The sequence below is a fragment of the Schistocerca nitens genome, chromosome 2 (assembly GCF_023898315.1).
Source record: "Schistocerca nitens isolate TAMUIC-IGC-003100 chromosome 2, iqSchNite1.1, whole genome shotgun sequence".
NCBI classification, from domain to species: Eukaryota; Metazoa; Arthropoda; class Insecta; order Orthoptera; family Acrididae; genus Schistocerca; species Schistocerca nitens.
Genome location: NC_064615.1, coordinates 598,640,478 through 598,653,831, shown reverse-complemented (window position 1 = coordinate 598,653,831; position 13,354 = coordinate 598,640,478). Strand labels below are relative to the sequence as shown.

Genomic DNA, 13,354 nt, shown 5'->3' with positions numbered 1-13,354 from the left:
TGTATATTAATAGAGTCTAATGTTTGATGACTCAGTTGGCTTAACGGAGTTTAAATGTTTATACGAGAAATTGTAAAGTGGTTTCCTGTTGAAGTGAAAATATACCATGATTGAACTGAAAGTTTTCTACGTGTACCCAATTATTTCAAAAGTAGAGTCTTTTAAATTCCTACAAGCAGCGATAGTCTTCGGAGAAAAAGCTTTTGGGACATTAACATAGCTGATTATCCAGAGAAGAGGATCGGCTAGACCCGTCATGTAAGTCAACTGATGTGAGAGAGGTGTGAATTGTGAATGCAATCCCGTGCACATGGACGTAAACTGTATGACTCCAGTGCGTGTGACTTCTCCCAAGCTGTTTATCAAGTTAAGTGGTCTTTTCCAAATGCTCTGGCCATAGGTCAACACATATGCTGCAGTGGTGTTATCAAATTCTCAAACCTCTGTGAGTTTAGGCTCACTGCTGTTGACAAGTCATGCAGAAGGTGGTCAATTATAACAAACAGAACAGTGTACTGTCAGGGCAGTTTACAGCATCTGCCTCTTACAAGTCAGTGGTTCATTCCATTACATCTTTCGTGGTTGCTGATGCCAACACTGAGAACTTGTTTGGGATGCATGCATTTCAGACAGTTGGATTTTTTGTAATTGACGCAGTTCACCTTGGGTCTAATCAGGTATCATATCCTCAATTGGAAACATTGTGTGAGGTGTTTTTGGACTTGTTTCTGGAAGGTATAGTGTGTACTACAAGTTTTCCTGCTCATACTTCTTTGAAATCCATGCTCAACCTCATTTTTTTCGTGTGCATCCTGTTCCTGTCATCCTGAAAGATCAGGTGAAAGCAGAATCAAACAGACTACAATCTCTAGGAGTGATACCTGTTATGGCTAGTGAATTATCATCTCTGCTGGTTGTAGTTTGGAATCCATCAGGGAAACTCCACCTCTGTGGCAACTTCAGTACTGCTGTTAATGCGGAGCCAGTCATGGATGTGTTCTCCCATACCAGGAAGAACTGTTGGTGAAAATATTGGGTGGGCAGTGCTTTTCTAAACTTGACTTGTCTGAAGCATAACAGCAGGTTCATGTTGGTGAAGAGTCTCAGTGAGTTCTGGTTCTGAATACTCCTTTTGGTCTCAATCAACATTTGCATCTTCCTTTTGATGATGCTATCACCCCTCCCCTACGATTTTCCACCAATTTGTAGGGCAATTGACTATGCCTGCCCCGCATTGTATTAATTACCTTGATGATATTGTTGTCACAGTCTTCTCCATGGTCAAGACCTTGAAAAATTTGTGCACTTTGTTTTCTGTCTTACGGTCCACAGGCTTATAGTATAACCTCGTGAAACCTCAGTTTTTCCAACCTTCTATTGTTTATTTGGGATTCAAGATCTCACAGGATGTGGTTCACCCCCTGCCAGATCACATCTCCACTGTTACATCTATGCCTTGCCCCCCCCCCCCCCTCCCGTCCGCAAAGGAACTTCAGGCCTTCCTGAGGAAGGGGTGGCCACATTGACCCACCACCCACCTGTTGCATGTCTTGTTACGCAAGAATGTACCTTTTCCTGGAGCCCAGATTGCAAAAATACTTTCAAATGTTGAAATCCAAACTACCCTCAGCCCCTTGTTTAGCTACGTTCTCTCCAGATCAGTATATAATTTTGGCGACTGACACCTCACAGTATGGCCTCAGCTGGGTCCTAGCTCATCATTATGCCGATGGCTCTGAACAAACTATTATTTTTCTCTCTAAATCTCTCACTCTGGCCCAGCTGCGTTACTCTCGGATGGAAAAAGAGGCTCTTGCCATAGACTAGGCTCTTCAGAAACTTAATGGTTTTTTTTTGTGTGGCTCCATGTCCTCGGGCATGCTTGTGTCTCTGTGTGTTCAGGCCTTATGCTCTGGTGCCTGCGCAGTACATCGCCCCACCCCCACCATTTGCACTGGTTGCTGCTGCTCTGGATCCAATGGATGTGTCTCTCGTCACGCTGCCAGCATCTCATCTGTCACCTGGGGGCCCTTATCAGCACTGGACAGCCGGTAGAGCTGCTTGTAGGGAGCTTGCACTTCTGGCACGGCCTCCGCTGTGCCATCTACCACTGACTCAGGCATTTATACATGCAGAGCATTGCTGACTCACTCTCACTATGAAAATAACCATGGATTATAAAAGAAACAAGGGTATCATGTGGGATAAAAAGGAGACTGTGTCAACTATCTAGGAACAGCTCTGATGTTAGCATTGTAGTGCATTGCAAAGAATGCTGCAAAACGTTGAAGCAAGTAATCCAGAAATCTAAACACCTTTATTATGTGAAAAAGATAATTACATCTGGCAACAAAATAAAAACTATGTGGGATATAGTGAAGACAGAGGCAAATGGAGCCAAAAAGCAACAATAGCAATAAAAATAAATGAGATATTGGTAACAAGAGCATGTACTGTCTAGGAACAGCACTGATGTTAGCATTGTAATGCATTACAAAGAATGCTGAAAAATATTGAAGCAAGTAATACAGAAGTCTAAACAGCTTATTATAAGAAAAAGATAATAACGCCAGGCAACAGAATAAAAACTGTATGGCTTATAGTGAAGACAGAGACAGGTGGGGTCCAAAGGAAGAGTAATAGATGGCAATAAAAATATATGAGACATTGGTAACAAGTGCATGTAGTGTTACAAACCTCTTAAACAAGTACTATGTTTCTGTTAGTGACAGTTTGGGGCAAACCTCTTAAACAAGTACTATGTTTCTGTTAGTGACAGTTTGGGGTTACCAGGTTCAGTAAACAGTGCAATGGCGTATCTGAGACCAGTCTTCACAAATTACTTCAGTAAAATGGAAATGACACTCATGTCTCCCTAAGAAGTAGCATCCATCGCAAAATACTTAAAATTTAAGTATTCTAGTGGTTATGATAACATTTTACTGAATTTAATCAAAGAGCACTAATGCGAGTTGAGTTCTATCTTAACTTATTTTTGTCATCAGTCTCTTATCAGCAGAACATTTCCAGACTGCTAAAATATACTGAAGTTAAGCCTCTTTACAAGAACAGTAGTAAAGAGATACTGTCAAACTATTGATCAATTTCAGTTTTGCCAACTTTTTCAAAAATATTTGAAAGGTTGTGTTCAAGCATCTGCTTAAGCAAGTGACTGCAAATAATATATTGTCCAAGTCACAGTTTGAGTTCCTTAAGGGTTCCGATATACAGAAAGCTATTTGCACATACAGTGGGAATTTATTTAAATCATTAGATAACAAATTAGAGGCTGCTGTGAGCTGTCAAAAGCCTATGACTGCGTGAATCACATCATTCTGTTAAGTAAATTAGAATATTATGGTGTCACTGGTGAAATGGTTCAAGTCTTATCTAACAAGCAGGAAACAAAGAGTGTCATTGCAAAAAACCTGTGCAGTAAGTAGTCAGTCTTCATCCGATTGAGAATTAATTACATGTGGTGTTCCTCAAGGTTCCATCTTGGGTCTGTTGCTTTTTCTTGTGTACATTAATGACCTCTTGCCTGTTACATTGCCAGATGCTAAGTTTGTTTTGTTTGCAGATGATACAAATGTTGCAATAAGGTATTCCTTTACCTCCTTTAATAAACAATGGCTTAATTTCAGCATATTTCAACAACTCAAGAAATGTTTCACTGATAAATGACTGGTTATTCAGATAAATTAAAATGTTACTGAACTCATTAACACACTCTTTAATTAACTTCATTGATATTTTATCATAACCACTAGAATTTCTTGATTTAAAGATTTTATGGTGGACATTACCTCTACTGGTGCAGTGAGGATCATATTCATATTACTGCAGTTATTTACAATGGATGGTCTGAGATATTCCATGGCAACATCTACTGAATCTGACAACTGCATCCTTTCAATAACAGCTATGAAAATCTTGCCAAAAAGTTTTGCAACAATGCACACACCAGTTACCAATGTGTCATTTACCCTTAAGGATATAGGGTACGTATAAATGGTGGAAAAACTGAAATTTTTTTATGACTTTATTAAACTCTATAGTCTTTCCGGTCCCGGGGGTGGGGGGACTTACTTAGGATGGATATGTGTGTGTGTGGGCGAGTGTATACCTGTCCTTTTTTCCCCCTAAAGTAAGTCTTTCCGCTCCCGGGATTGGAATGACTCCTTACCCTCTCCCTTAAAACCCACATCCTTTCGTCTTTCCCTCTCCTTCCCTCTTTCCTGACGAAGCAACCGTTGGTTGTGAAAGCTTGAATTTTGTGTGTATGTTTGTGTTTGTTTGTGTCTATCAACCTGCCAGCGCTTTCGTTTGGTAAGTCACATCATCTTTGTTTTTAGATATATTTTTCCCACGTGGAATGTTTCCCTCTATTATAGTCTTTCCTGAGTACATTGATATATACATTACAGAATTTCAAATGAAAAATGACCTATGTATACCAAATTTTAAAGTTATGGTCATGTATGCCACCCCCCCCCCCCCCTTTTTATTTCTGTTACAGAAACCGGTATTATTTCGAAAAGAACTGTGAACTTTCTGTTTCCAGTGACTATACATACGATACATTGTATATGTTGGTAACAGAGCAGGTTTCTAGTGTCTGTAAATTATTATCTTTGCTAGTATTTACTGTTGTTTCGCTGAAGCAGTTTGTTCACATGTTACTGAATGTTTGTTGCCCAAGTGCTAAATATATTTGTGGAAGTACATATTCTTTAGTGTGCAATACATACAAGGTATTCCATGCATCAAGAAATTCAATAAAACGAAATTCCATGGTAACCAGCTCACAAACAAAGCAAGCCACACTGTTGAAAGTAACCTATGTATCAGTTCTTCAGGGAAGAAACTCACACATGGCACGCCTCCTGGTGATTCAAATTTTTGTGTTAACAATGATGCTGTTTGTGGTAATTTCTAAGAATTTTTAACTATCAAAGCCGCAGGTTCCAAACGATAGATATCAAATATGAAATTGTAAATCGATCATGCAACTGTGGTGGTGGGCATTATGAGCATGTTTGTAGTGGTCACTACAGCAATGACAAAAAATACCATTGCTAAAATACTTGTCATTACAAATGAAATGACTTACCTCACTCGTCGTTGATGTTCTCATCATGAGAAACTTCATTTGATGTTTATGCTATGGGAATCATTCCCTTTCTGCCTTAACCTGGGTGAACTCTACCAATATCACGCAAAAAAAAAAAAAAAAAAAAAAAAAAAAAAAAAAAAAAAAAAATTGCAACTGCAAGTTATGGAAATATAGGTACTGAAACAAGTAGAGTTCATCTCTTTCTCCTGGACATCCTTCTCTTTTAATGGAAGATTTCACAGCTTTCCACAGCTGCTTGATGTTCTGTATGTGCACACTGGGATCATCTGAAGACACGAACTCTGCAGAGTGGTTGACGAACTCGTGGTTGAATCCTTCTGCTTTGTGTCTTGTAGGACTGAAAGCCGTCTGTAATGATATTACTACCGGGAAGTACTAAGTGCTTTATCAAACTGACTACAGTTACCTTGTCTCTGGACAACACTCTCACAACAAAACACTTCCGGAACTCTCATTCTATACCACCAAATACACAAATAACTTTGATTTCATTCTTTGAAGGTTGTCCTCTCTGGTTTTTCCTTCTTGCTGTGTGTGATTCGTCCACTTCAACAACTTTCCTTGGTCCACCAATCGGTACACTGTCATTCGTCACTATTACATAACACACTTCTCTGCAAAACCCGAAATAGTTGCACATGGTATTAGTAGATAAGTCAGTTTCCTATGCTGTTGCTTCCAGGGTGTAGTCTCTAATCTAGCTAGATAGAAGAATTACGCTGGTCTGGATGGATAATTTGGAATAGTCAAACTATGTATTCTTCCTGGCTTTCCACAATGAAATTGTAATGGTATTTCAGTATCAGAACTGTTCTTACAAAGTTTTATACACAGTCCCTCCTTTCGTCATCCAGTATTAGTCATATTTGCAACAAATAGTCAATCAATTTTCTACATTGCATAAGCATGGAATTAGATTCTTTCACATGAGCCAATCGGGCGAATAAACATCAACAACACCAGACACTCACTACCAACGTAAATCGTCTGGGTCTCCCTAGCAACTCACAAATAATTTATCGTAACACCCACCACCACATTCACGTGATTGATTTACATTCGCACGTTGGATATCTATCGTTTGGAGCCCGCGGCTTTGATAGGCAAACATTCTTTGAAATTACCCTGTTTGTAGTGGATTTGTTGTTGTCGATTTGGGCATCTTATCTTCTTTGATAAAGGAGGTGGCGAAATGTAAACAATGTGATGGTGTAGGCTGTCAGGAAATAACTGAACAACAAAGTGGCAGGAAGGGTTTACCATCAAATTTTGTTGTTCTGTGTATATCCTGCAATAAATCTACCTCGAAAATGACTTTGAACATTGTGCATAATTCATATGATGTGAATTTGAAGTTATTGTATGCAATGCGTGCAATAGGAAAAGGCTGCTCAAACATTTTGTGGTTTGATGGACCTTCCTCCTTCTCCCAGTAGGTTCAACAAGAACATAAAAATACTTTTAGGTACCTTGATGGTTGTGTCTAATGCATCTGTGAAACATGCAGTAGAAGAAACTGTAAATATTAGTGGAATCAGGGACATTGCTGTTGCATTTGATGGGACAGCGTTCCTTGAATGGTGTTGTAAGTGCTACTTCTCTGGAGAATGGAAAAGTACTGCCACACCTGCCATGGCAACACTGAACATCAGTGTTCTAAGAATTATGATGGTTACAATGGAGGTATGGAGTGTGACGGAGATCTAAACATATTTTAGAGGTTGGTGCCCATTTATAACATTAGATATACGAAGTACTTATGTGATGGGGAATCGAAAGTTTTCAATAAAATTAATGAGTTCAATGTTTATGGTGACATCTTGGTAACAAAACTGGAGTGTTGTGGACATGTGCAAAAGAGGATGGGTGCTATATTGAGGAAGCTACGAAGAGAAATGAAAGGAAAGTTGCTATCTGATGGAAAATCACTATCTGGCCAAGGCAGGTTGACAGAACCTGAAATAGACCTTCTTCAGAGTTATTATGGATTGGCCATTAGATGAACTGCACCTCTGAATGATGTTACAGCAATGAGAAAAGCTGTATGGGCCACCTACTTTCAAAGTTCTGCACAGATGATTACCCTGTTCACTGACTTTGCCCTAAAGGAGCAGAGTCTTGGTGTGGTTACCAAAAAGCAAAAGGAAGTGGTCAAATATACCATCACAAGCATTCTCTTCCTGAGTCTGTTATGAATGAAATAAAACCAATTTTTAGAGACTTGAGTGACCCTGTTTTTCTTAGTTAATGTCTTCATGGGGGCACTCAGAATACAAATGAAATTTTCAACCATTGCATATGGGAAATATTACCCAAGAATGTTTGTGTTGGACTAAATACATTAAAATTTGGTGTAATAGATGCAGTGATATGTTTCAATGATAGAGTGATAGGAAGGTTGGAAGTCCTGAGAAATTTAGACATAAAATGTGGCTCTAATATGGAAGATCAATTGCTTGCATGTGACAGACAACAGATGCATGAAGCTGTAAAATTCGCTCTTAAAGTTACTAAAGAAGCAAGAAGTGCTAAAAGGAATGCCAAGTGGAAGCTTGAAGATGAAGAAATGCTACAGGATGAAGACTATGCTTCAGGCATGTTCTGAGGCACAGTTTAATTGGACTTCATTCACAATTTCCCACAAGTTGTATTTTTCAGAATTCAGGTACAAATATTTCCTAAAGTTTATAAAGCATTGCTCTAATTTTTTCCTGTAACTTGCACTAGTCCATACTTATGTAGTAGATCTAAGCTTTATTGCAGAATCAACTTAACTGTAGAAAAAATAACATTGACATTAGGAAAAAAATAATAAAAACTAAAATTTAAGATGTGATATTTTTTTATCCTTATAATATACATAATAGGTGGAATTACGTAGGTCTAGTACCTCAGACATCATGTCATGCATATCTGGGAAAAATTTGGTATCCTTCAAATGTATAACATTGGATTAAATGGTACCTCAATTTGAGGAAGCATTTTGGGAAAAAAATTGCATCAATTTCTTTGTAATTTTTTAATAACCCTAAGCTGGTTAAAAAATATTCAAAATACTTCTAATTTGTTTAGAAAGTGTGCTGCATTACCTAATATCAACAAAAAATCTGTTAAACATATACATTATAAATAGTGCCTGAAGGAAATAGATGTTGATTTTTACATAATATTGAGCCTGAAAAGTACCCTGTATCCTTAATGCCATCAGCTCCTCTTCATTTCTGATTGTACCAGTCTCCTCCTTCACTATATCCCATATTGTCTTTATTTTGTTATCTGATGGATTATCTATTTTTTGTAATGCATTTTATTTCATGTCTGTTTTATTGGCTTTAATACTTTGCAGTGTGTCTTGTAATAAGCTAGAGCATAAACATCAGTTTCCTTTTCGGTTTACAAGATACCTATATTCCTTGAGTAATAGCTTTTTTTGTAGACATTGGTATAATCTCGGTTAGATTTGGGGTAACAGTGTTCCAATAAGGTAATGACTTTATTAATAATATGTTGTATTTTTCATTCATGCCATGAGCACTGTATACATCACTCTGGTTTATGTCTTTCAGGAGTGTCATAAAATAATCACTGTTTGGCTTACTGGCTATCCTCTTGCATTCAGATTTAGTAGATTTTATATCCTGGTCATTACTAACATTTGACAAAATGAACTCCATGTCATGGTCTGAGAGACCATTGACTATTGGTTTTGTAATATAATTTTGTTCATTAGACCCTTCTATAAGTATATTAACAATTCCATTTTTCTTTTGCTGCTAAATGGGCCAGTAAAACATCAAGGTGATTTATGACCAGATTACAGTGCTCAGCATACACTTTGTAAGGGATTTGTTATGAAACTGTACAGTCTGTACTCTTAAATTTATGACAGTTCCTTATGAATGTGGCAACTCCTCCTTTCTCTGTTTCTGCTCAACAAAAATAAGATGCTAACCTAAATCCTGTAACAGTTAACAGAACTCTACCAATGGTCACATGATGTTCGGAAATGCAGCTTATGTCAACTGGATTTGATTACTCAGAATCATCCATGCAGATAACTAGTTCACTGATTTTACTTCTTAGTCATAAAATATTTTGATGCAATAAAGATAGGTGGCATTTCACATTGTTTGAGATAAAACTGGGTGGAAATTTCTACTGATTGCTGAAAATATGTAACCAACAGCTGTTTGTGCTGATAGCACTATGCCAGAATTAAGTTGTTTGGAATCTTTCTCAAGCTGAAAGTCTGCTTCAATTCTAAGCTCTCTTAAAAACTTAGTTTCTTTATGTCCTTCCTACCTTAAAAATTATGTTTCTCTGATGCCAGTAATCACTGTTATACTCATGACAGTGCTATCCCCCCCTTAAATTTTCTGATATTAGCCCAGCCACTTTTTCCTTTCCTTTCCTATTGAGGCAAAGGCCATTCCTGGTATAGGCTCATCTACTGACGGAATCAACAGTAACAGAATGAAACTGAATGGTCAACTTTGGTTTACTGGGACAATTTTAGGGAAGTGTGCTCTATCTATGAAGGAGACCACATATAGGGCAGTAGTGTGAGCCATTTTTGACTAATGTTTGGGTATTTTGGATCCACACCATGTCGGATTAAAGGAAAACATTGAAGCAATTCAGAGACAGACTACTAGATTTGTTATTGTTAGGTTGGAGCAACCTGCAAGTATTATGCTTCAGGAACTCAAATGGGAATCACTGCATGGAAGGTGACATTCTTTTCAAGGAACACTATTGTGAAAATTTAGAGAAGTGGCATTTGAGGCTGACTGCAAAATTATTCTACTACTGACCAATTTGCATTTCCTATTGGGACCTTGGAGATAAGAGTAGAGAGAATAGGGTTCATACAGAGGCATGTAAACAGTCATTTTTCATTCAGTTTATTTGCAAGTGGAACAGGAAAGGAAACAACTAGCAGTGATACAGGGTACCCTCTGCCAAGCACCATATGGTGCCTTGTGTGGTATGTTTGTGGATGTAGATGAGTTGTCTTCTGATGGGGATCAGTTGTCTTTAGGAGAGTGTTTACTCTTTTTCATTTTTGTTTGTTAAGTAGCATATTCTACTGATGTAAAAGTTGCAGCCTTAAAGTAAGATGTTGCTTTTTTAATGAAATTCCTCCAGCTGCCACTCATGTAGTAGCATAAGCTGCAGCATAAACACAGATATACTATGTGTCTCACTACAATGAAAAAGAAATAAAGCTATATTGATAGACATTTGTAGACTTATTCTATTGTATACAGCTACACATAGGACACTAGCAAGCATCAAATCTCCAGATTCCATAAAGTTACATTACATACCTAAAGCATGACTGACAATGTGTGCCATACTTTCAGCATATGTCTAACTGAAAAATGTTCCATCTTTTGAAAATTCGTTAAAATATTTTCATTACTTCTGATTTTAAAGAAGAATACTCTCATCAGTTTTTTCTTGTGTCATGGTAGTTTCACAGATATTTATTTCTGTTATGTGCAACAAGCAAAATTTTTTAAGCTAGCTTTCGCATTAACACTGTAAAATTTCTGTTATTTATTTCTGTACAGGAAATAGTTTCCTTTTATGTCTTCTTCATGTCTTATTGTCATTTACTATGAATAAAATGTTCCACATTAAGACTCAACTTTCTTCTTTTTAACTTAGAAAAGTGCACTAAGTTTTCATTTATTTTTCACAAACTGTTGTTTCCGTACATTCAGGCAGCAAAATTCTAAGTACTGCTGATGGTCACACAGCCTTTTCATTTTACTGTTTCTATTTATGTTGTGTTTTATAAAATCCCAAGATTTATAAATAAATATATGTCTCTTGGATCAGCCAGTGCATCACATTTTATGGATCCCATGATATTTCTTCTCAGCACCGTCAGGTGGTGGCCTTCTTTTACTGCATGCAGTTACTACTTCACATCGCCTAACAATGTTGAGCAGTTACCATGAAGGAATAATGTGTAATACAAAAAACTTGATCTGGCAGCAGGCCCAAGGGATGTATATTGAAAATATACACTAGGAAAGCCTGAAGAGAGATATCTCTAAATTAGTTGAAAAATGTCATCCAGTTATGAAACAATTTTTTTCCCTTTCAGAAAGGAATTGAGACTGGATGTGTTCAAATGGACCTTGTTGTACTCAATTGGAATCCAGCTCAAATATTTTACAAACGAAAAGGTGCAACTGACATCACTTCTGAGAAAAACTTCAATTACTACAGTATTGACAGAGATGCTATGGAGCACCTGCTTGCCTACAAGTACAAACATAGACTAGTGGACACAAAATCTGTTAATTTGTGAAGTCACTGTTATTAGTAGCTGTTCTTATTAGTTTCTTAAGTGATTAATTTTCAGTGTGGATGAAAATCAGGACTGTTATTAAAAGGTAAAGAAAGGTACTTTGTAATTCTGCATGTTATTTACTTTCTTAAAGTAACTTACAAAGAAAAAATATTTTTATGAAATACTCTGTTTGTTCAATTGTGTTCCATTAGTCTTGTTGTATTGTTGTAAAGTACTTTTATTAATGTTAACAGTGAGGTATTATACTACAATGCTAAATAAGAATTTACTTGATCAAAAGATTAAATAAATAATCAGTAAAAAAGCTATGTGGCCCTTTGTTTCTATAATTATTTAGTTTTGTGACTTAGTGGCAAAAAAAGTTTTTTTGCATATAATAAAGTTTCACCAAGTATCCACAGAGAATTCACAGTTATAAATAATAATTTATTAGTGGAGATTCTTGGATGGAGGAATACATAAAATAAGGGAAAGGTAACCACTCACCCATAGTGGATCACTGCATGGAGCACAGTAACACATAACAGAAAACAGCATTCACACTAGCTTTCGAGCTAGCTCTTTTCCCAGCAGTAGTACACAAATGCACACACGCCAGCACGCAGACATCCAAACACACTTTCCTGTGACCATGGCAAGAGTCTTGCTCCTTCATATTCAGCAGCTAAGAACTGAGCAAACAAACCTAAATCAGCTGTATTCCATACTTACTCTGCACCAATTCTGACCTAGCAAGTGGAACTCATACCGTGTTACGTAAGAGTAAAAGACAACTACAGACTACAAAAATGATATTCATCAGAATCATATATTAGATGTCTAAGAAAGACAAGGCCAAAAGTCAAATAAATGAAAATGAAGCTGACACCAAAATGCCCATTACTGGTATTACAGGGATGCACAGACTGAAGTTGTATGGTTACCTGAAGAGAACTGAGAAAAGTATAAGGGGGTTCAAAAAGAAACGAGCTGGAGGCATAATGACAGAAACCAGTACCTGTATGTTAGAAGTATTGTCCCTGGCTGTTGAGACACTTGTCACACTGTGACACAAGGTGTGAATGGCTGTCTCATAAAATTCCCAGGGCTGCAATGTTAACCAGTGCCACACATACAGCTGGACGTCGTTGTCCGAGGTGAATCGTTTGCCCCTCAGAGCCTTTCTAAGGGGACTTTGGCTTTCACTGTCACTCAGCAGTCCTGGGTAATGAGTGCATCCACCAGCTGGACGATGTCATCAGTAATGAAGTGTGGTGCTCAAGACCGTGCATCACCAGCTAATGACACCTGTCCTTTACTGAAGCGCTTGTGCCATGCCTAACCCTTGCAAGGGTCATGCAGTGTTTGCCGTACACTTGTGACATTCATTGATGAATGTCTGTTCCGCCTACTCCTTCAGCTGTCAGAAAATGAACACCTCTTTGCTCCTCTTTTGACGCCTCCATGTCACTGTTTGCAATGTGACTGGCATCATTCGATGGTTGATACATGCTGCTGCTAGCTCTGTATATTCATATTCATGTGACGTGCACATGTGCCCTCAGTCAATGGCCTGTGAACTTCCACACTCCAATCGGAACCACACCTCGTTACACATGCCACGATATTACCCTCGGTCACCGGTTTGTGCTTTCCAGACTCCGGCTCATTTCTTTTTGAATGCCCCTTATATAACATCAAGAAAGCTCTTCACTGTATAAGAGTCAGAGAAATGTTATTTAAAGACCGTGAAATTAGAGTCAGATAAAGGAAGCTAGAACTGTGAAGATGCCATGGATCAAAAATTGTAGTGACAGAAACATTTTCAGTACACCTGGATAACTGGTGTTTGGAAATGACGATAATAATGAAACAGGCAGCTGTGTTCAGTGCAGTTACATGACTCTTTA

General features: G+C 37.7%; 1 protein-coding gene across 3 annotated transcripts in view; it reads left to right on the top strand.

Moving 5' to 3' along the window:
* Nucleotides 1-11,706, top strand: part of LOC126234510 (thialysine N-epsilon-acetyltransferase-like) — a 145,219-nt gene extending 133,513 nt beyond the window's left edge. For all 3 annotated transcript variants that reach the window (XM_049943205.1, XM_049943206.1, XM_049943204.1), the window contains one exon: nucleotides 11,256-11,706. In XM_049943205.1, the coding sequence (XP_049799162.1) occupies nucleotides 11,256-11,462 (207 nt within the window). In that variant the 3' untranslated portion in view covers nucleotides 11,463-11,706. The remainder of the gene's footprint in view (nucleotides 1-11,255) is intronic.
* The last annotated feature ends 1,648 nt before the right edge of the window (nucleotides 11,707-13,354 follow it).